Source organism: Falco biarmicus, chromosome 1 (assembly GCF_023638135.1).
Source record: "Falco biarmicus isolate bFalBia1 chromosome 1, bFalBia1.pri, whole genome shotgun sequence".
In the NCBI taxonomy this organism is placed as follows: domain Eukaryota; kingdom Metazoa; phylum Chordata; class Aves; order Falconiformes; family Falconidae; genus Falco; species Falco biarmicus.
The window spans coordinates 67,070,136-67,092,565 of NC_079288.1; the positions used below are offsets into that span (position 1 = coordinate 67,070,136).

The 22,430-nt window shown below is 35.3% G+C and overlaps 1 protein-coding gene across 1 annotated transcript in view; it reads left to right on the forward strand.

The window, feature by feature from the left end:
• The window catches only part of SGCZ (sarcoglycan zeta), a 222,824-nt gene that overhangs the window by 89,679 nt on the left and 110,715 nt on the right, over positions 1–22,430 (forward strand). The window contains exon 2 of the mRNA XM_056352775.1: positions 7,881–7,982. Coding sequence (XP_056208750.1) covers positions 7,881–7,982 — 102 coding nt within the window. The remainder of the gene's footprint in view (positions 1–7,880; positions 7,983–22,430) is intronic.

Genomic DNA, 22,430 nt, shown 5'->3' on the forward strand with positions numbered 1-22,430 from the left:
AATAGTTTATGAGAACACATCACATAGAATTCTGACTTTTTCAGTTACATTAAAAGACACATCGACGTATGAATGAAAAATAACTATCCACGAGAGGTAATAAAATCAAACTTTTAAACATGAAAGATGAATTTGATCTTATTGTCTGGCCTGGATAGGTATGTATTTTCTATTAATGTATGTACATGCAGCCTTTTATTTCCATTTCAAGATTACTTTTATAATTGAAGAAGCTAAACTGTGCTCCACACATTCAAAAACCATTCTAAAGGACAGAATATAGTCACGATCTTTGAATGCCATTTAGTTAGGATAGTAGTCTGACTTTTCTTTCTTTTTAACAGCTTTTCCACCTAAAATCTCATTGTCAGTACTTAATTTCCATGTTTTTTTCCTTATTATGTATCCCTTTAAACATAGTGGGACTGTACTTTAGTATTTTTTCCCCAGCTTTCCCCTAATATCTACACAGTGTCAGCTATTATTTTCAGCAGATGGATGAAGGCAGATGTTTTCATCAATCCAGATTTTTGCCATTCCAATGTATTTTCCTGGATATCTTTTTATCATATTACATTTATTTTTGGCTACTGAAATTCACAGTTATCTTTCTTGGTAATCCAGGAAAATACACTCTGTTTTCATTGCTGATACTACCACTCTTTCTATTTATGCAGGACTGTAGCTGCCTACAGTTTTTCTTTTGATTGCACATCTATAACCATGTCCAAGCACCATTTTTCTCCAGCTGGAATTATGCTCTAAGCCTGTTTATGAAATCTAGCTTTTTGTGTGTGTGGACACAATACAAATAATTTCTCTTGTCATCTTTCTCTCAACCTTTTGTTTATCTCTTCCATTTTATGAACAATGTAGCTGCTAATAGCTTTCATCTTCCTAATTGTCCCCATTACTGTCCCTCTACGTTATCAGCTTTTTGTCCCATCATAAAATTCAGTATTCTTTTTCCATCTTCAATATAATTCACCAGTCTTCCATTGCTTCCACCATCTTTCTTCTGATATACTACCCTCTTTTTTTTTTTTTCTTTTGCATAGCACCTTTGTAAACTTACAGATGTTTCTCCTGTGCTTTTTCACAGCACTGCAACCACATCATCCAGATTCCTTTTCATGTTTAGCCTCTGCTATGATGCCTACAAGGCAACAGCCAGTGAATTCTTACTAATTTCTAGGACATTTTGTTTAGGCACTTTGTTTAAACATGACATTTTGGGAATTCTGGTGGGTTGTGGGGTTTTTTCTCCTCCATGTTTTGTACAGTGCTTCCCTCTTCAGACTGTGAGCTTTTGGAGGCAAAATCTGAGTTTAAATATACACTGAAAACCAAGCAGAGTATCACATCTAACAGCAGACCTTTTGAAAAACTTGAAAATTATTGATAATAATGGATTTCCTGGCTCACCAACTATTTGTTGTTCCTGGTCTAAAGTGCTGAAACAGATATTTTGTATATTTTATTATTAAGAACAGGAAAAACACCACACAAAACTGGAAAAAATGTTATTTATTCATGTTTTAGTTAATTCAGATTAACCAACAGTTTACTTTTTGTTGTGCTTGTGGATATATGTTCAAGTACATGACCCTAAGGAAAAAGTGCATCTTAATTAACAGTGTCCTTTGCTTCCTTCTAACTGCCCACTTTGTGAGATGCATGAAAAATTGTTGAAGGATCTAGCAGAATTCAGTTCTCAACTCACTTAATGAGAGTTTTAATTCCTGAATTGCAGTATCACACTCTCCTACTTCTTTCCAGAGCAAGAAATTTTGAATTCTGTGATCTTAAATATGAATTGTAGGTCTTTTCTCCACTTCCACATCTTTCTTATAGCCGTACTACTCCTAGATTTGCAGGCTTTTGTAATATTAAAGGTATGGGTTTCATCCAAGTCTCATGCAAAAAGTTTTTATTTCATCTAGGCTCAGTTGTAAGATTTAGTTACTGTCCTCCAGAAGAAATATTACTTCCAATTGAAATAGCATGCAGCCTGGCTTCAGATCTGTCCTTTCTGTACCTTAAAGATCTTCCAAGACAGTATTGCAAATCCTGTCCTAGGTCTCCAGTTCCTATCATGTATGGCACAGAGAGACCCTTGCTCTTGCACACTTCTTGTTTATCAGCAATTGTTATAGAATTCCTTATCTATTTCTTCTTTATAATGCCTTAGTGCAGGGGTCCTCAAACTTTTTAACCAGGGGGCCGGCACACGGATGAAGTGGCAGGCAGTCATCTGCAGCTGCTTGGTTTCCCCCCCCCAGCCCCCCGGGGGGGGGGGGCAAGGGGGTTCTGTAAATACTGGGGGCCAGATTGAGGACCGTGAGGGGCCGTATCCAGCCTGCAGGCTGTAGTTTGAGGACCCCTGCCTTAGTGTTTAAATAATTACCAAAAAAAAAAAAAAAAAAAAAGCAAGCAACACAGCACATTTCATTAGATAGCAATATGTGTGGTCCAGGATTAGCTATGATAGATTGTTATTTTAGCCAACCTTCTGGCTTGTTGAGAAGTATTCATAGTTCTATCATATAGTTTGCTATTTGTATTTGTTGTAAAACGTGCTGCTTTAATAATTTATTTGGCATAAATAGAACCTACTATATAAGTAGTACACCCTTGTGGAATTTTCAGCACATTGTTAAGAAATAACTTAATCTTTTAAAAGATCAACCTCTGTGTTTAAAGGCAGTGTGAATTAACTTCAGACTTTTTTTATATACCATTTAGAAGACTTATTTGAGAATATTAATTTCTATCCATTTATATACAGGTCAAAGCTTTAAAAAGTTCTGAAAGTCAGTATTAGCTGTTTGACTCCCATAACATATTTTTTAGTATGGTCTTATTCAAAGTTATACTCTCTTTATAAGAGATTTACAATAACTATAGTTTGGGACTTCATTGACTTTAATGTAATGTTCAAATTCAATATAAGCATTCCTAGATTGCTGCAGTTATAAGACAAGCAACAGCATAAAATAAACGTTTAGGTTTTGTATTTGAAGGTTTTAATAGCTGCTTGTTTGAATTTTTGGTGTTCGTAACTGAAAAGAAATATAATCTAAGAATGCCATAAAATATTGATGGTGATGATTTTGTTATTTTTTTTAAATAATAACAGAAAAGTAGATGTATTTGTGGGTGTAAAGATGAGGGGATTGTATTTTCATAGTGTTGCAGGTAGGGAAAAGCACAAAATAAATGAGGCAGAGTCACTGTTTTATCTTCTTACATGGGAAAAAAAGAAAGTTATACAGGGAATAACAATCTGAGAATAATCACATAATACTAAATAATCATAAAGAGGAAATAAGCCAATGCAAAGGCAATTACCACCTCATACAAACAGACTGATGTCCAATCAGTCTCCAAGCATTGGCCACCTTGAAAGAAAATCCCTGTTCTCTTCACTTCTTCCTCTACCACCACTTTTTATTGCTGAGCATAATGTTACAGACATGGAACATCCTTTTGGCCAGTTTGGGTCAGTTGTCTTGGCTGTGTCCCCTCCCAACTCCTTCCCTGTCCCCACTGTACTTATTGGGGGGCAGAGAGGGGAGAAGAGAAAGATTCGATGCTGTGCAAGCAGGGTTCAGCAGCAGCCAAAGCATCACTGTGTGATGAGCACTGTTTTAATCAAAAATCCAAAACACTGCACCTTATAGGCTGCTATGAAGAAAGTTGACTCCATCTCACCCAGCCCCAGTATGTGAACTTGGCATCTACTTATTGTAAGAAAGTACTGGAATAGTTTGTTCAAGTGTATTTTTGCACTTTAATAAAATTGAATCACACCAAAATGATAATCTGAGTATTCATTGCCTGGAAAGCCTAAATAATTTAAGCAGTTTATTTGGAAGATTAGCATAAGGAATATCTAAAATTAATTATACTAATAATATTACATAAAAATCTTATCTACAGGAAAATGCAAATACATTTTAGAACAGATTTTTTTCTGTGGATCTGTTTTAAAATCTTTTTATAATAGTTTTCATCTTCCTGGCAGAGCCTCAACATTAAGATGATCTTCATGGTCATAAGTGCATTAAATGAGCCAGGAAGACTGGACCTTCCTCTCATTAATCTTTTCAATCCTAATAACTTTTTAACCAAGTTATGTTACTTCTGAAAATCCTTGATTTTTCTCTATAACAGCATAGTTCTTACTCAATGAAACAAGAAACTTCTTGTTCCAAACCTGCTTTAAACAGGGTGGGGAGTTATTGATAAAGAAAACATTCTGGGCAGTGATTCTTTAAATGGGAAGAGCCTCATTAGGCATGTTGTACTACATGTCTGACTATTTTCATTATTTTACTGTATAGTCTTATTTCATACCAGTCATTACACATTTCAGGAAGTTAGTCTTTGGAAGATTATTGCATTTATCAAGCAATTAAGGTCACAGTCAACCTATTTCTCTTTTATATGCTATAACACCGTTTGTGGCTTATGGTCCAGAGTGCAGTGTCTGTCTTCTCATGTTGAATAATGTAATTTTACTGAAACTAGAGTGTTTCTATCTGTCCAGAGTCTATCTGCATTGAAACTATTGGACTCTGGTAGGTGTATGGCTCACTGGTGAAGAACTAAAGAATGAGGATTTAGAGACATCACTCAGAAAAGGGAAAGCCCTCTTGGACGCAGTAGGCTCTATCACTAGACACAAGACTCGAGACTCTGGCAGTTTAAATTTGCTATAGAAATTACCTTTACTCTGCTGAAAATAAACAAATAAAATACGATAAGCATCAAAAATTAGTGAACAAATTAATTTCTCTGTTCCATTTCCCGTAGAGTAACATAAGAACAGTATCACTTCCTATAGAGCCACTGAAAGTATTTTGAAAATTAATTAACAGTTGTGAAGAACTGTGTAACTTCAGTAATAAGCACTTGTAAGGACAGAAGCCAAGAGAGATATTGGCGGTACTGTCTTCAAAGCAGGGTTTTGACAGAGTACAGTAAAAGTGGAGCAATGAAAATAATGAGACAAAGCAAATTAGTGAGTAGCTGCCTATTAAGACTAGTGCTGACCTTGTGTGGAATTAGCTATGATTCAGGAGAATAAATATTACATATAATTATAAACTTTATCGCATATACATACATGCAAGACGGAGCAGATGGAATTTTTCCAGGCAACCTTAATTTCAGCATTTCCAGTTTTCTAAAAGTTTGACTTTGTATATTTTCACTTCTTTTTTAGTTGTATTATAAATATTATTTTGTGCCTATCAGTTACAAACATTCCACAGAAGCAGATAAAACCACATATTGAATTTAACTTTTCAGTTAGAAAATGTGTTTATATCCAATTCAATAAATCAGTACCTAATTCTTTTTGAATATTTATTTATTCACTGCCAAAAACATAGCATGATTGTTGTCTTTTCTCAGTTTATTCTTTCATATTATGATTTTATATGCTATTACTATAGCATATATAGAAAAATAGGATTGTTGATAATGAAAATTAATGGGTATTAATGTAGACTGCAAATTCAAGAGAAAAGTCGAATTTCATTATCTTGCTTCCTTTTCAAAATAAGCACCAGTCTCATATTACACTCTTAGAAAGCCTACAAATGCCTGAGTTCTTGTGTATGAAATGATTTGTACAGATGTCTCATCTCTTGATTTAAGAAACATATTTTAAAATAAAACCACTTCTTTAACAAGCATTAATTGATAATTCAGCTGTCATATTGTACTGGTTTTGGCTTGGGTAGAGTAGCTAGTATGGCGTTATGTTTTGCATTTCTGCTGAAAACAGTGTTGATAATATGTTTTTATTATTGATGAACAGTGCTTACACAGGGTCTACAGCCAGGACAGCTGAACACAGCTGACCAAAAGAATATTCCATAGCATATGGCATCCTGCTCAGGTGGGGGAAGAAGGAAGGGGAGAGGGGGGTTGTTCAGGGTGATGATGTTTGTCTTCCCAAAGAAACTGTTACCTGTGATGGAGCCCTGCTTTCCTGGGGATGGCTGAGCACCTGCCTGCCAAGGGGAAATAGTGAATGAATTCCTTGTTTTGCTTTCCTTGTGTACACCTCTTTTGCTTTACCTATCAAACTGTCTGTATCTCAACCCATGACTTTTCTCACTGTTACTCTTCTGATTTTCTCCCCCATCCTGCCATGAGGGAATGAGTGAGCAGCTGTGTGGTGCTTAGTTGACAGCCAGGGTTAAACCATGACACTGTTTGAATACAAATAGCACTTCTCACAAAAAAAAAAAAAAAAGCAGTTCTTGGCCTTATGTAATCAGTTACCAGTTTTGCTAAACACTGTATGGACTAGTACAGTCTGTAAATTTCTTTTGGTGACATATTACTTTAACAAATATATTCTATATTATAGGTAGCCTTAGCAGTAGCTTTTGCTATTCTGTATGTTCCCTGCTTTGGAAAGGAGTTACATTTATTTTCTGACTCTGATAGTTTCTGCTTCTGTAGTCACAGGCACATGGGTTTCTAGTCCTATAACTGACATGTGAAGGCATGATTCCCAACAGTATGTTCTTTGCCAATCTGTCATAGTGTGGAAAGCTATCTATCACTATATCCTTGTTCTGTTTGGAAAATAACACCAGCTGAATTACATTGTATAAAATGTAATTCTTTTTGTTGTCTTAAAAGAGTTAACATTTTCACAGCCTTTCTTCAGATGTGGATGTAGCGGTGTCAATCAAATATCTGACATATTGACATCGTTTGTTTTAGAAAGGGAATAGCTATAGTGGCTACACTATATTTAGATAAGCATAATGTTTAATCCAGTGTTCTCTTCCAGCTTCAGCTACAGCAGCTGGGGACACTGTTATCCAGCTGTTTACAGCTGCCCAGCAAGTGGAGGTTACTTGTTTCATAATTCAGCAAACAGAGAAGAAATTCAAGTTCTTACTGTTCTGCTATACTACAATCAGTAATGGCATCAAAATCAGCAATTACGTTAAATTTCCTAATTTTGTACTTAAGTGGTTCAATCTGAATTCCACTGGCTGTGCAGTGAATTATCTTCTGTCAGGAATATAGTAACAAGCATTCAAGTCTTGAATTTCTATCACTGAGCAAAATGATCCTGTCTCATAACGATCAAGCAGGTTTCATTGTTTTTTCTTTAAGAATACAGCTGAAACCTTATGGTCACTTTTCTATGCTTATATTTTATTGAACATTGAATTATTTGGTTTGCTTGTTTCATCCAGATTTTTACAATGACCTCTTTCCTCTTTCTATTTAGAAAAATTAAAACAAGCAATCAAAAATAACCTTCAATATTTTTGAAGTTCTTTTCACCAGCAACCTGCTCTTAGTAGTAATGAGGAACTACTAATAAAAAAACCCCTTTTTTCTTTCTTCCTATGGGATATTTTCCTATGTATTTTGATTGCTGGGAAAAGCAAAACCAGTCAATTCAAGACATATCAATGGCATATATTTTTTTTTTTAATATTTCACTACAGAAACAGGATAGTTTGTTTTATCAAATGCTACATATATTTTTAAAGGGAATTAACTAATTGTTTTACTTAGCAGTTGTAATTCAAGATCTAGCTTCACCTCTACAGTAAAGGAATACTTAGGATCTACATTTGTATCCTTGTATTAGGTGCAGCCAAGGAATAATGCACGCAGTTCACCATCAGGCTGCACAGTTTATTACCTCAGTCTTAGGTGAAGCTTTGCCTATAAATCCCTCCATCTAGCTTCTGTCCAAGATCACCAGGAGAGCTGGTGACAGTGGGACAGCACTCATTATTTTAGGTTTTAGGCCAGTTACTGTGTTCTTTGTAGATTGTTCTGGATAAGGTTATTTCCTAAAGTGAATATATATATATTATTGATTGTAGGATGGAATGGGAAATTTGAGAGTCACTAAAAAAGGAATACGACTTGAAGGAATATCTGAATTTCTACTTCCACTATACGTGAAAGAAATCCATTCCCGAAAGGTAGGTGTTTTTCATCTTTTTCTTAATTTACAACTAATAGAAATTTATCTCTTCCATCTCAAACTACAAAGTTTAATTCTTACACCTCCTAAATTAGCAATCAGTAGAGGTTTGCTTTGAGAATACCTTAACAGTGAAAGCTTCCTTCATGTCAAAATATTTTTTCTTTTTTTTTCTGAAACCTTGCTTGCTTCTTAAAAGAAATGTCTTATCCTAAAAAAAGGAGATTCAAAGCATGTATATTTTTTACTTCAAATGACCTCAGCTCTGGGAATGGAACATTTGACTCTTCATTTGATGTGAACTCCAGAAAAACAAGATTGGTGATATCTGCAAAATGCAGTGAAATAAAGAATGGGTTTGCAAATGCTTAAGTTCTTTCTGGTAGTAGCTAGTGTGATTTCTTTTTTTGTTGTTGTTGTTTTTTCCCTCCCCTCATTAGGTACAGAAACTCTTCTAAACTGCATAATGCTCTAGGATTTATTTTTTTTCAAAGCAAACCATTTTTAATGTTGCTTAAATGCAATTGTTTTATCATACAGCAGCAAGCTGTTATAGAAGAAAAAAGAAAACCAAGATATTATGTATTCAGAAAATCAGTGTAGCTTATTTTAACTCATTTGTTTAGATTCAGTCATGCTGTTCATACTATCATCAATTAATTATAAAAAACTTTTGAAATACTGGAAATCTCTTAAGTTCTTTTTACTATGTAAGTGATGACCTATGATCTGAGAGGAATGTTACAATGGGTTTCATCAATCATCTGCAAGGAACTTTAATATACATGCTGCAAAAGTTGAAAAAGGAATGAAAATTATGTTTACCCTAAATGCCTTTGTGGAAAATTCCATCTGTTAAAAACTGTCTTTCTATGTATATGAAAAAAGTCTCAAGTACATTCATAAATGACATCTTTCTACAACATTTAGGTATATTCACCAGCAATGTTGAATTTTGATCACGTTATTGAACAGATATTTTTGACTTTTCAACTCACCATACATTAAATTTGTAACAAGATATTGTTCCCAATGTTTATTTTATAATAGTAGCTAAAAATATTAATAACTAGCTAAGATAAATCTATAATAAAATATGTAATTATTTATAAATAAATGCAAATATTATAGCTTAGATATTGATCAGAATTTTGAGGGGGAGGAACAGCAAAACAGTCAACACATAAGTACATAAATGACCATTTAAACGCCAAACACTGCTACCAAGAGTAAATCAATAACGCTAGATTCTGCCTTCTAAAATTAAAAAGACATCTACAAAAGGGACCTTCAGCTGTGGATTTATTTTCTCCTATACTACCTTGCTATGGAAAAGTGTGAGCACCTCAAAAGTAGTTTCTGTAATTGTCTAGTATTTTCTTTATCATTTTGAAACTCTAGAATTCATTGAATTAACTAGAATACTTTGTCTTTTGTCTATATTTAAGTATTTTAAGCGTTTTCTTATGTAGAAGAATGAAGCTGGATTAATTAGCATTGATAACATACAACTGTGGGCTGGCTTCAGGGGCGGTGGGTTGGCTGATGTAGATAAGGTGCAGGTGTAGCTGGTTCTGTTCAGTGGTTGAAAGCCAAGGAAGGGAGAGCAGTTGAGGAAGAAGTGGAGAGAGGGAGAAGCAAGAGAAGAGAGTGGCCCCTGGATGAGGCAAGATGAGGAGAAGGCAGCAGAGGGACTGTATGAAGAGTATGTTGGTATGAGATAGTAAAAGACCTTGTTGCAGCCTGATAGCCTGTATGGTGCTGTGACATTCTTAGACCTTGATATTTAGTACAGCAATTCAATTTAAAATTGTGCCTAAAGCATGAACTTCTTTAGTATGAATATTCCAGTAGCAGACTTTATGAAACTGGTATAAAATTTCTAGGCTGTATAGAATCCCTTTTCTTAAAGGTAGTAGAAAATCAGTCATAGTGCATTTTTCCCAGTTTGTTTCTGTGGTTAGATGGTGTCTATTATTGTTCCATGTTCTGCTGTTGTATGTGAGAGTTGTCATTTGGGATATTTACTTGCACAGGGCTTCATATTGCAGAACATTTGTTCTCTTAAAGTAAACATGGAAACTTTTGTTTCAAGTAAGAGTAATGAGAGACTCAAGTAGGGTCCTAATTTACTCAGAGCTGCTAACAAATCTCAGAAATAAATTGCACGCACATGTAACTACTGTAAAGGAATGGGATGCACAAGTCTACCAGTAGCATGACACAAAGTCACACTAGTTCTATGAGGCTCATGAAACACAGGTAGACCTGTCAGTAAGTGTCCTCAAACCAGCAGAGGAAAACAGATAGAGTAGATCATTAACTGGACGAGGTATTTCAACTAAAATATTTTTGGTGTTGCAGGACTACTTATATCTACTAATATGAAAACACTTGTTACCTAGGTAAAAGTGGTGTGTATATAGACTCATCTTGCAGTGCATTTCAACTAGTTTCGTATTCCAGTCTGCCAGCTTTCTCAATAGTTTTGCTAAAGTTTCAGTAACTTGTGTGGATGCAAATGTGAATTTCATGAGGGAATGATGAAAAAAACCTCTGGAGCTGTATTAAGCTCTATGGTAAGGTGTTGTGATGTCTCTGCATGGTGTTTCCCCAGACGTGTGGCATCTGCATGTGACATTAGCTCTTTTGTCACTTACAGAATTGACTCTGGTGCCATAGAAGTCTAAAAGAGAGCCAGAATTTCTGTGCTCTCATTACAGTCAGTAGAGACCTAGTCAATACAAACAGTGGATTCTGAAGAGCTATCCTGCTTACCAGGCATTAGTGTTTACTTTGGGTGACATAGAGGGGAATGTTTTTCCCTGCCTTTTCCACAGAAACAGTAATGATTTGTTTAATGTATACCAGAGTTAAAATGTACCATGGAATCCAAAACTCATTTGAAGCTGATGTCTTTGCAGTCTTTTACATGCATATGTTGCTTATTTATTTTCTAAATGAGGAGTTTGCTCTTTAAGCAAATTTACCCATTCCCTTCTAAAAGAGTACAGACATTAAAATGGCATCGTTCTATTACTTCTTGACATGACTTGTAACATATTCAGTAATAAACTTGTGGAACGGACGTATTTGCCCTGCACTGGTGATGTGGTTTGTAGGACGGCCTCTGGGTGAACCTCTGTGTACAGCGTTCAGCCCTGCAGGTCAGGGTGCACCGTTTTGCTGTTACTTAGCACGGAGTAGGTGGGAGACCAGTATCAGCAGAAGGGTACAGCAGCAAGTGTGCTATACTATGGCTGAGTCATGAGTGGAGTTCTGGTACGTATGCCGGGGCCATCTTTTGGTTAGCTAGATCTGGAGCTGATAAGGCATGTTCATTAATAGGGCAGGATAGTGAACAACTGCTGGTAAGAGTCCCAGGCAGACTGCTGAGTAGCTAGGCTGAACTGAGCTCCCCGCCGCTGCAGTTTAAATGTGACGGGTGACCAGGTTCATTAGGGTAAGGTTCACGTATGCTTACAGATGCTGAAATTACCACTTTTGCCTGCAGCATATCTGGATCCTCAAGTAAGATCATTTATGCAGGGTTAAATGCAGACCTTAAACTGCATTTATCAGAAAAGATGTAGATGTATTGAACTTTGTATATAAGTTCAAAATTTGTCTTTCTTCTTGTGATTGCTTCATTAAACCCCTGACTATTAAAAGTAAATGCTAAAATATTTTTTGAGTTAAGTGAGCTGGAGAACAAATGCGCATGAATTCTTAAAACCAAAACAAAACATCTAGTGATATTTTCTCCTGCCAGTGTTTAATTTTCTATCAGAAAGTAATAATGAAAAATCCAAGTCTTGGGTAAACTGAATATTCATTCCTGTTTTGTTTGTAGAAGTTGTGTAAATGAGAAGGCTGCTCAGAGGGTGCTGTTTCCCTAACCTTGCTTCTCTTGCTTTGACCTTTCTACTCTATTCAGTTAGTGGTGTTCACAGAACCACAGGTTCCAACCCAAAATCTCATGTTCTCACACCAAAGCCAGAATACAACACTGCACTAGCTACTAAGAAGAAAATTAACTCTATCACAGCCAACACAGGACATACACACAAAAAAAATTTTGTAGTTTCATCGAATGGTTTAATTGCATGTCAGAACTTGAGCTGATTGTGGTAGGTTGACTATTGCTGGATGCCAGGTGCCAACCAAAGCTACTCTATCGCTCCCCTCCTCAGCTGGAAAGGGAAGAGAAAATATAATGAAAAGCTCATGGGTTGAGATAAGGGCAGGGAGAGATCAAACACCAATTACCATTATGAGCAAAACAAACTCAGCTTGGGGAAATTAGTTTATTACCAATCAAATCAGAGTAAGATAATGAGAAATGAAATCAAATCTTAAAAATACCTTTCCCCCACCCCTCCCTTCTTCCCAGGTTTAGCTTTACCCCCAGTTTTTTCTGCCTCCTTCCCCTGAGCACTGCAGGGACACGGGGAATGGGGGCTGCAGTCAGTCAATCACAGGCTGTCTCTGCTGCTCCTGCCTCCTCAGGGGGAGGGTCCCCACACTCTGCCCCTGCTCCAGCCTGGGGTCCCTCCCACAAGCCGCAGTTATTCACAAACTGCTCGCAGTAATTTTTTCCCCCCTTTTTATAATGCATTGCCACAAAGGCACTACCACCGCCACTGATGGGCTCAGCCTTGGCCAGCAGCAGATCTGTCTTGAAGCCAACTGTCATAGGGCATAGGGGAAGCTTCTCATAGAGCCACATCTGTAGCACCCCTGCTGCATAAACCTTGCCATGCAAACCCAATACACTGATACATCGAAACCTGAGCTGGTAAGGGTTCATTTGTTCCTGAATTGACATCTTTATATCCCTGAAACAAGGGTACGTATACTCCATGAATTTAATTTTACTGAGAATTTCACTTTTACTATAGTTGGTCTAGCTATATATTTTTGATCAAATTACTGGTCTGAAACCAGAAAATTTAATCTAGAAAATGTTTATTTTTTCCATGTTTATATCACTTGCATTGATATAATGCAAAGAAACAATGCAAACTACATTCTTTGTAGTGTTCCATTACTGAAATGTATGAAATCAAATAGCACATAATGCAATAACTGAATTATTACAATATTTCGGTTCTTCTAAACTAAATGTCTTTATCATCCTACTACTGCATCCATACTACTGCATTTGTGAATGGAAACAACAAAGGTACAGTTTTATTAGTTTGTTACATGACAATAAAAGCAGTTTATTATGTTGTTTTCTTGAGAATGTATTCTTGGCTTTATTGACCTTTTTCATTCTCAGATACAGTTCTTAAGGGCTGAAGAAAATCAAGTTTTCTCTTTGTCAAATTACTTCCATTGCAGATAAAATAAGTAACTCATTGCCCTTTAAAGGGGGGACTGCTTTGGTTTTTCTGTACAATTTACAAAGTTAAAAGTGTATTCTCTGAAGTTAGAGAGCATGTGTTTTCCAGAGGTATCCTTAGAGAACAGAATTTAATGATTTAGTTAAAAGTCATTAGAAAAAGTTCTACAAAACAAGAAACACTGAATACATATAAACTTCTAACTGAACACAGAAAGCTCTGAAAACCCTCTGTAATCTTGTACTTTTAAATATATCATTGTATGAGAACTAAGTAATTGTAGGTAGGTTTGAAAGCAGAACTTCTTTCAGGTATTGGGTATTCCTTCTCTTCAGATATCCACTCTGGAGACTGAATATCATAAATATTTAGAGAGCTCTTTTTTTTTTTTTTTTTTTTTTTACTTTGTTTTATTTCTAAACCTGAATCAATCTTGATAAAAGCAGTTCTACAACAGATTTCTTTAATTTCTTTCTTCACTGTCTCTCTAATTCTATGTTGATGATTATACAAACTTAACCTTCGTAAATTCCAGCCATCACGGTGTACAAATTTAGGTTTGTCTTTGGGCCTTAGATGCCTTTGTGAAAACCCCAAACTCCTTTTCTAAGAGAATGCCTTTGTTGAGCTTCTCTCTGATAAGGGTTATAAAGAATCAGCATAGATCACATCAAAAGCCTTTCTGAAATTAAGGAAGGACATCCACCCATTTTGGCCATTAAGCTAGTCTTCTCGTTATACAGGACCACCAAATCAGATGCTGCTTGCCATTACTAAACCAATGCTCATTTTTTTCCCAGTTGCCTTCTGTTTCTTCATCTCCTTTGCAGTGATTTTCAGGGAGATTTCCTCCATTGTCTTCATAGGAACTGAAGTGAGACTGATGGGGCTGTAGTTTCCAAAGTTCTTGCAACATGTTCATAATCCTTTGTTAGGTCTTGCAAGTATGTTGATTTGTTGATTTTGTGGTTGAGGAGGAGGAAAATGTTCCCCCATCCAGCCCTGAAATATCTTCTAAAAATACAAGGCCAAACTATTTGCTATATCCACTCTCTTTTCTGCTCTGTATGATACCCCATTACTGTGCGGTAAAATTAGTGTGAGTCCTGCAGTCCTACCACTACAGAGGTATATAGGTATCAGAGAAACTCCAGTTAGGAGATGTCATTACTCACCATTTTAGTACTATCAAAAGAATCACAAAGGCACATAAGAATCTGCCACCTTTATTGCTCAGTGTGAAGTGCAATGCTAATTTCTGCAACTGCATGTCACAGTCCTCTCAGATAAAATCTGAAATGCTCCTCAGTTAAATTTTCTGATACCTACACTTCAGCCTTGCCCTTGGGATCACTCACCTGTCACTAAGAATAAAGTCCTCATTATGGCATAAAGGACTGCTTAAGTCATTTTGGTTCTCAACATGATGTAGCTCCAATGTACTGAAAGCCCCGTGTTACTTTATTGGCTATGAAGAAGATATAAGGTTTTTTTAATCACAAGCTTTGCCAAGGGACAAGTCACTCTTATATTTGTTGGTGGTCTCTGTAGGGACTGCTATTCTGAAATTGAGTTGGCTGTGCTCGCTTTTCACTGACAGCTGATAAGAAATTTCATGATTCATGATTTTGTCCTTGATTTGTTATACTTCACTGAAACCTATCTGGGGGTCATCCAATTGAACAACTTTATCCTTTGAACACATCATTTTTTCATGTCAACCTGTACTCCTATTGTTACTATGACTTGTTGTTCAGTCAAGGAGGATCTCTGCTTTTTATACTAAAAATTCTGTGATAATATTACCCAAGCCTTTTACTTTGGTTGATTACAGCTCATGAATAAAGTAATGTGTGGCCTATATCCACCCAATTTTACGCCAGCCTGAGGAACTGAATTTGATTTGGGAACACTTCTGCAGAAGGATGTGGGAAAGTTAATAAAGTAGCAACTGTTTTTCTAGGTTTTGTTGTTGGTTTTGGTATCAATTGCGTTTTCAGTTTTCCAAGTACTTCCTTTGTGTAATACATACATATTCCACTGGGGTAAATTTCTATGAAACAATGTGATATTTCACTTTGACATTAATGTCTTGTGTCTGTGTCTGATCCTAACGGTCATTCAAACTGATATTGGTTTAACTGTTTTAACTGTATGGGCACCTTAAGCTAAGGAATGACCTTTTTTTTTTTTCCCCTGATCAACTTTAAAATAATGTAGTTGCAATTTACAGAAGCTAAGCAATTACTTATAGAAATCCTGCATTTTTAAAATGAAGAAAATTTTGTATTAACATTTCTATAGCAAATCTGATCCAAAGCAGGAATGTAAAAGCAGACGACTTTCAAGAGAAGGAGAAAGGAGAAAAATTTATGTCTTTATGTCCTCATTCAGGAATTTACCCATCTTTCTTCATGGAGAGTAACATTTACCTGTTGCATCCCATTGTATAAACTTAAACTAGACCTTAATTTTTGGTCCTCCCTAGAAACCATAGAACTATGGATGCACACATAAAACTTAGAGGGAGGGGGAAAAATGGCAGTTGTTGGAGGAGGGGAATATCCATGTAAGCCATTAAGCACAAACAAAGTACATAAAATTATTTTATCTCCCCCAAATACTACTAGTCTGAGAACCCTGGCTTGAGGGCTGCTGAGGTAATTTGAAATATATTTCTTATGAACTGGGCTGTTCAGTGCCCTCACTTGTAGGCCTTTTGTAGGCAAACACAAATTTTCCCCCAAAACACTGTAAAAAGTGTGTTAAATTAGGAGGAGATCTACTTCATATCCAAAAGCACAGTGTACTAATAGCGAAGAATATTCATGCAATAAAATAATACATCTAATGCTGTTGAGAGTTGTCAGCATGGATTTCTTAAGGAGAGACAGCTTGACAGTTTTCTACAACAGTGTGTCTAGCCTAGTGGATGAGGACAACTAATATCGTTAATCTTGCCTTTAGCAAGGCTTTTGACCCAGTCTCCCATAACATACTCTACGCAAACTGATCATGTACACTCTAAAAGGACAGTGAGGTGGGCTGAAAACTGGCTAAACTGCTGGGCTCAGAGGCTTGTGACCAGTGGCATGAAGCTCAGCTGGAGGCCAGTCACTAGTGCTATGGGTCAGTACTGAGGCCAATATTTAATTTCTTCGTTAATGACCTGGACCTGCACAGTGCACTCTCAGCAAGTTTGTGTATGATAAAAACCTAGGAGGAGCAGTGTATGAACAAGTAATTTCTGGAAGCAAAAGAGAACAGGAAAAATAATGAAGGGATTGTGGCTGTAACTGTTCAGAGGTTTAATTATTTCCAGCTCATTTATAATAACACTCTTTTTCTTTTCCTGTTTCATATCAGACACCTCTCAAAAGTATTGGGGGTAATAATCAAATCAGAACTTCAAATGTAATGCTTCAAAAATGGATATAAAAAGATTCTCACAAGGCATTAATTTTGAAACAGAAGTTGTTGTCCCAGAGTTTGAATGTGTAATTTGCAGAAGTGCAAGTCGACTTAAAAATTAGCTTTATCCATTAAATATAGAAAAAATTTATCTTGAAATGAAACAGAATTATTACAGTCCTTTCACTTTGTCAACTTTGCTTTCAGTGTATTTTGTGTTTTGTATGATGTTTCTCACTTATAAAAAACATTTATGATAAAATTATTTAAAGCAGATAAACCATTCATAATATGCAAAAATAAATAAAAAAAAAAATTCAAACCCAAAATCTGCTTCTTACTCTAAAGGGTATGTGAGTGGTCAAAATTAAGTTCTGAAGCAATTTTTCTTTTAATAACATCTGCAGTAAAGTTATAGAAGCTTACTTCCAGAGCTTGATGAGACAGTTTGGAAAAAATAGTTCTTCTACCTATTTATGTAATTTATCAGAACTGTATTTTTTTAGACTGTGAGTTAGTATTTTCTACCTATTATTGTTGTCAGCATTTCTATATTCTATCAGGAGGAAAAAAAAAATCTAAGCAAGACAAGAAAATTGCTTTCTAACTGTTGGAAAATACCATATTTTTGGGGACAAATCACACTATTTGGTGTCTTACAGGATAATAGAGAAAATTAATGAATGTTCCAGATTTTAAGATGAAAAAAAATAAGAGTTAGTCTTTACTGCCTGGAGTGAAATTCACAAGATAAGATATAGTGCAATCATCACATCTGTTTTGACAGTCCCTGATTAGGACACCATTGCTCTCTTAAAGGCACAAATTTCTTGTTCCTTTGCAGCTTCTGATAGCTGACTACTATGAGCAAATAGCAGAAGAATTGCATTTATAAGACTGTCCATCTCCTGTTTGAAATGAGCTCTGTATTTTCTTGCAATTCAGTAAGAACCAAGCTGGATTTTAGTGCTTCATAATCAACAACATTCACTTGTTTTACATTTTTTTTGCATATGAACAATCAAATTTAACTTGCGTATTTATGCACAACACTTAAAAATTATTGGTCAGTCCTAAGAATTGGAGCTTTTTATTCCAGACAGCAAGCATGTTTTTTTTAATTTATACTATACAGCCTTAGTTGTCATAAGAAATATATTATGCTATAAACCTCTAGTTTCAGAAACAACTTGTCACCAGTAATGAAATTTTCTGCTTTGAAAATGCTTTTACAGAGCATTTTTTGTTTGTTTTTGACTGTTCCCTGAAGGAGTTTCTCATCCATCTAGTACTCTGACTTAAACTTCAATCTCCTTTATATAGTTCTGAAATCCCTCCCTCAATGACTTTAAAATTTCAATTTTTCTGCTGCCAGATCAATTTCTCAGGAAACCTGCTGAACTTCCATCAATTATAGGAAGCAATGTGGCTGCAACATTGTAATGAGGAATTACCAAGTTAAAGTAAGGTACAGAAGGTACACAGATACAAGAAATGTTAGAAGCATTTTAATAAAGTAATACAAATTACTAAAGTATTTGTAAGCCAACAAGTAATGCATTTTAGAATAAAAACTGTTCTTTTCCTTTTTTGTTTTTTAGGCAGCGTAAGAAGTATATCAGTTATATTTTTTACTTATGGATCTTCAATATGTGGTTAATTCAATCCCTCCTTAAAAAAGGCAGATGGAGTAATCGTTCTCCTTTTGAGGTGCAAAATAAATAAGCACCACATTTCATCATTTTATGGATTATGATCTTGAATCTTTGTTAACATTGTTACTCCAAAGCAGTTTCAAATTTATTATTTCAAGAAATAAAATGGAAGCATTGATTATTCCATAGCAAGGACCATTTTTTGTCACTGGCCTGCATCCAAGAGTGTTAAGTAGTACTAATATTAGTTGAAAGCCTTGCTGACATGAAGAGCTTCCTCATGAATGAATTGCAAAAAGGGAAACAATTTCTATTATTTTCATTACCAAGTGTATGATGAGTGAACTAATTTTATTAAAAAATATTAAAATTTCAAATAAAATATTACCTGAAAATTGCATCTTCTCTTCTTTAACAAGTAACCTGAAATACTGTGCATTCTACAGATAAAATAAAAAATAGATTGTATTTTGACCAAATTAATGTATTCTATGCTTTCTTCCAGTTTCTAACTTTGGATCTAATTATGCTGTCCTTTCTCAAGTATCATTTCCTGTAGGTTTTGTAGATAAACATTAACTTTTGCATATTCCAATTCTTCCATGGAACATATATATGAAATGTGAAACATTCTTTTCCCATTAAGAATCTTCTCCTTTTATGTGAAGCTAAGGAAATAAGAAACTAAAAGAAGAAAGTAAAAGTTTGTTTTTCAGACCTCTGGGTTTTGATATCAGCATACTCCACTGACAAGAGACACCCAGTGTCTCTTGTCTTCTTGAAAAAATAGGTCCTAATTTTTTTTAAGTGGTTGATCTATGTTGTTGGTTTTGTATCTCTTCTTTGTTATAGCTATGCAATGCCACCTACTTAACATCTTGGCTAAACAGCATTCTGTGCAATCTTCTTTGTATTAACCTTGGGCCTTCAGCATACTTCTGTTCTAGAAATGCGAACGTAGTGTCTGTTACATTTTAAAACTCTGCTATTACAGCAATATGCACTCTAGCCTGTAGACACTTGAACTGTTTCCATATACATTTAGATTTTAAAAGCTCAGTGTTGATCAGACTCTTCTGATTTGCTTAGAGTTTTATTTTTTTAAAAAAGCTTAGAATTAAACTTCAATAAAATTGTCAAGGTGGTAACTAAGTCTGTAAGTTTTCCAAGGATAAATCTCCAAAATATAAAAAGAATGCAAATTAAAAAAGAAAACTTTAAAACTGTAAACTAGTGCATTGCTGTGTGATGTATAAACTAAGGGCAAGTTGGTTTGGGTTTGTTGTTTTTTGGTTTTTTTTTTTTTTAGAAATTCATTTGGAAATAATGACTGGCAAAAACTTCAGACTAGAAATGGTGGAATTGATGGGTGGAATTGGGATAAAGAAACTTTGCAAGGAAAGCAGAAGTCTTATAATGGAAGCAGCTGAACAAATTAGCATCCTGTACTGGAATTGGTAATTATGGTTTCAGCATTATGATTGTACAACAGCTGGGGATTTACAGTAAAGTTGGTCTTGGGCTTCAGCCAGAGGCTCATTTATATCTTTAGCTGAATTCAAACCAGTTGTTCTGCAAAGAAGGTAACTGTAGTTCACAAAGTCTCTTAATTTAGGGTGGCAATCTGTCATGCACAATTCTGCAACAGCTATTACAGTATATACTCCTGCTGAAGTCTCTGCAAGTTTCAGTGGTAATTGCAGTAGCCAGGTGTAGGTTGGTGATGGTGAATTTTCTTTTTGTCTGGAGCCCAAGTATCTTTTTAAAACTACAAAGTTGTACATAATTGTCATTAGTATAAGTGGAATCTCTGTTGATACTAAACTCGGCAGTCCAAAGTAATTGTCACTGAAAGATACCACAATAATTTTCAGTAGAAAGGACAATTGAATTTTACACTAGGAGTATAGAATGGCTTAATATATGAGTACAAGGTTTGGTCAAAGTTTATTTTTGTCTCTGAGTTTCTCCTTTGGTATCCACCAGATCAGAATCTTCCTATAAATCCGTGGTCTTTCATTCTGAGCAAACTACCTAACTACAAAATCCCAGAAGGAAAGTGCTTCATACTTGCATTGTTATTTTAATAAAATGTAGGCATTTTGGAATGTCAATTCTTCTGACAAGCTGAGCCAGAACACTGGCACAGAAAATGCAGGAAGTGGATCAACTTTTTGCAGGAACAACATTCTACAAGCAGAAAATTAGGTTTTAGTAAAAATATTTTGGTAAAAATATCATTATGACCTTAGGTCTGGGATACTACAGAGTGTTCTTTTAAGATGCAGGTGCTGCTTCTCTTACAAGATATACTCTGCTAGCATGCAGTAGTTTTTTGAAACACTGTGATTCATATTGATGGGTATACTAATTTATGGAGTAGATTCATTGATTGTTCAGCATGAACAAGAGCAAGGTAATTTTGTTCTTATGAAAGTGAGGAAAATTATGTTAGTGTATGAATTGGTAGAACTCCTGTACTGCACAAATGAGGTGCTGGGATGAGCTGAAAATGGCTGATGCAAGAACAAAGTGGTGTTTCTTTATCTTATATTAAATGGCGGTGACTGAATACTAGGGAAAAATTCAGGTAAATATATGGAAAAGACAGGTATGTTGAGTGGAAAAAAAATAGTGGTTATACCTAGCTGTGGTACTTACTGTTCCTTTTTATTTCCTCAAAGTTTGTCTCCCATTAATTGAAAAAGAATAGCTTGAAATGCTTCAAAAGTCTTCACACACAAAATACAGAAAAATGATATGAATACCTGAAATATTGTCAGTAAAGTATGCAAAAGACTATATTCTCCCAGTTGAAGACTACATTTTTTTCTTAACTGCATACTTTGTTCTTAACATTTTAAGGCATTTATCAATTTTGCTTCACCAAGTCAGAAGAACATTAAGAAAACTGTTTGTAACTACAAATAGAGTTGGTGTTAAGATTTGTCTATTTCTCACTATTCGGTATCTTTCTAATGATTGTGGTTGTTTATTGGTCTGGGGTTTTAATCTGTGGACTTGAGCAATTTGGTGTAATTTCCAAACAACATGTTGGAAGATGCACCTGGTGAGCATGGCACAGATGCTTTATGTGTGAATTCAAATACTATAAATCAGTATCTAATGAGGCATTCTACAAAGAACTCTGTTGCATGTGTGTATTTTTGCAACGGTAACAGACATAAATCTTTTGACATTGAGTTTAGCGCTCAGATGATGTTATCTCTGTACACCCATATTACTTTAGTTCTCCACCCAGTTTTCAATTCAGGGACTGTGTATGTTGCACATGTCCCTATCTCTTGGTGCAATGAGAACCAGATGGGCACCAACCACCTCCTTATCCCATGTATCTCAGTTTCTGCATAGGAACTACTTAAGGAAATATAGACTACAGATATCTGGTATGCATGACAGCTGGTCCAGGATCAGGTGTGCTACATAAATGAGAGCTGCAGATGCATTCAGCATAATATAGCCTTGATGCCAAATTCCCTTCTATTGAATAAAACAAGTTCAAACAGAGTAAATAAACACAAACCAAATCTTAGCTGTGGATGAGTACAAGCTAGATTCTAACACATGCTTCAGTTACAGGCTGAAAAGATACTACTGCCCAGGCAAAAGACTCCAAAGCCCTTTGGTTCTAACACAGTAATGAAATTATCCTTTATGAGGTACATACAGAAACTTACTTCAGACCATCTGAGACTGAGTACAAAAGTTTGCTGTTGCGTCACTTATCCCTTAAAGCAAACTACTCTTAGATCAAATAACTAAAAATATTAAGCATATGAATGTTTCTCTTAATTGTATGAAGGTCAATAGACATTTGCATTATTATTTTGATGTTCTGCAGACTTGTGATTTTAATAGTTTTTTTCTATAGTAATTTATTAATAATTTTTAAATTAAGAAACAAACAAACGGCATTGAAATGACTTCTTTATTTATTTCTTTTTAACAGACTGAAGTGCCTCTCCTGATTCTCTCCAAATATTGTCCTTTGTTACACATTATAGCATCATG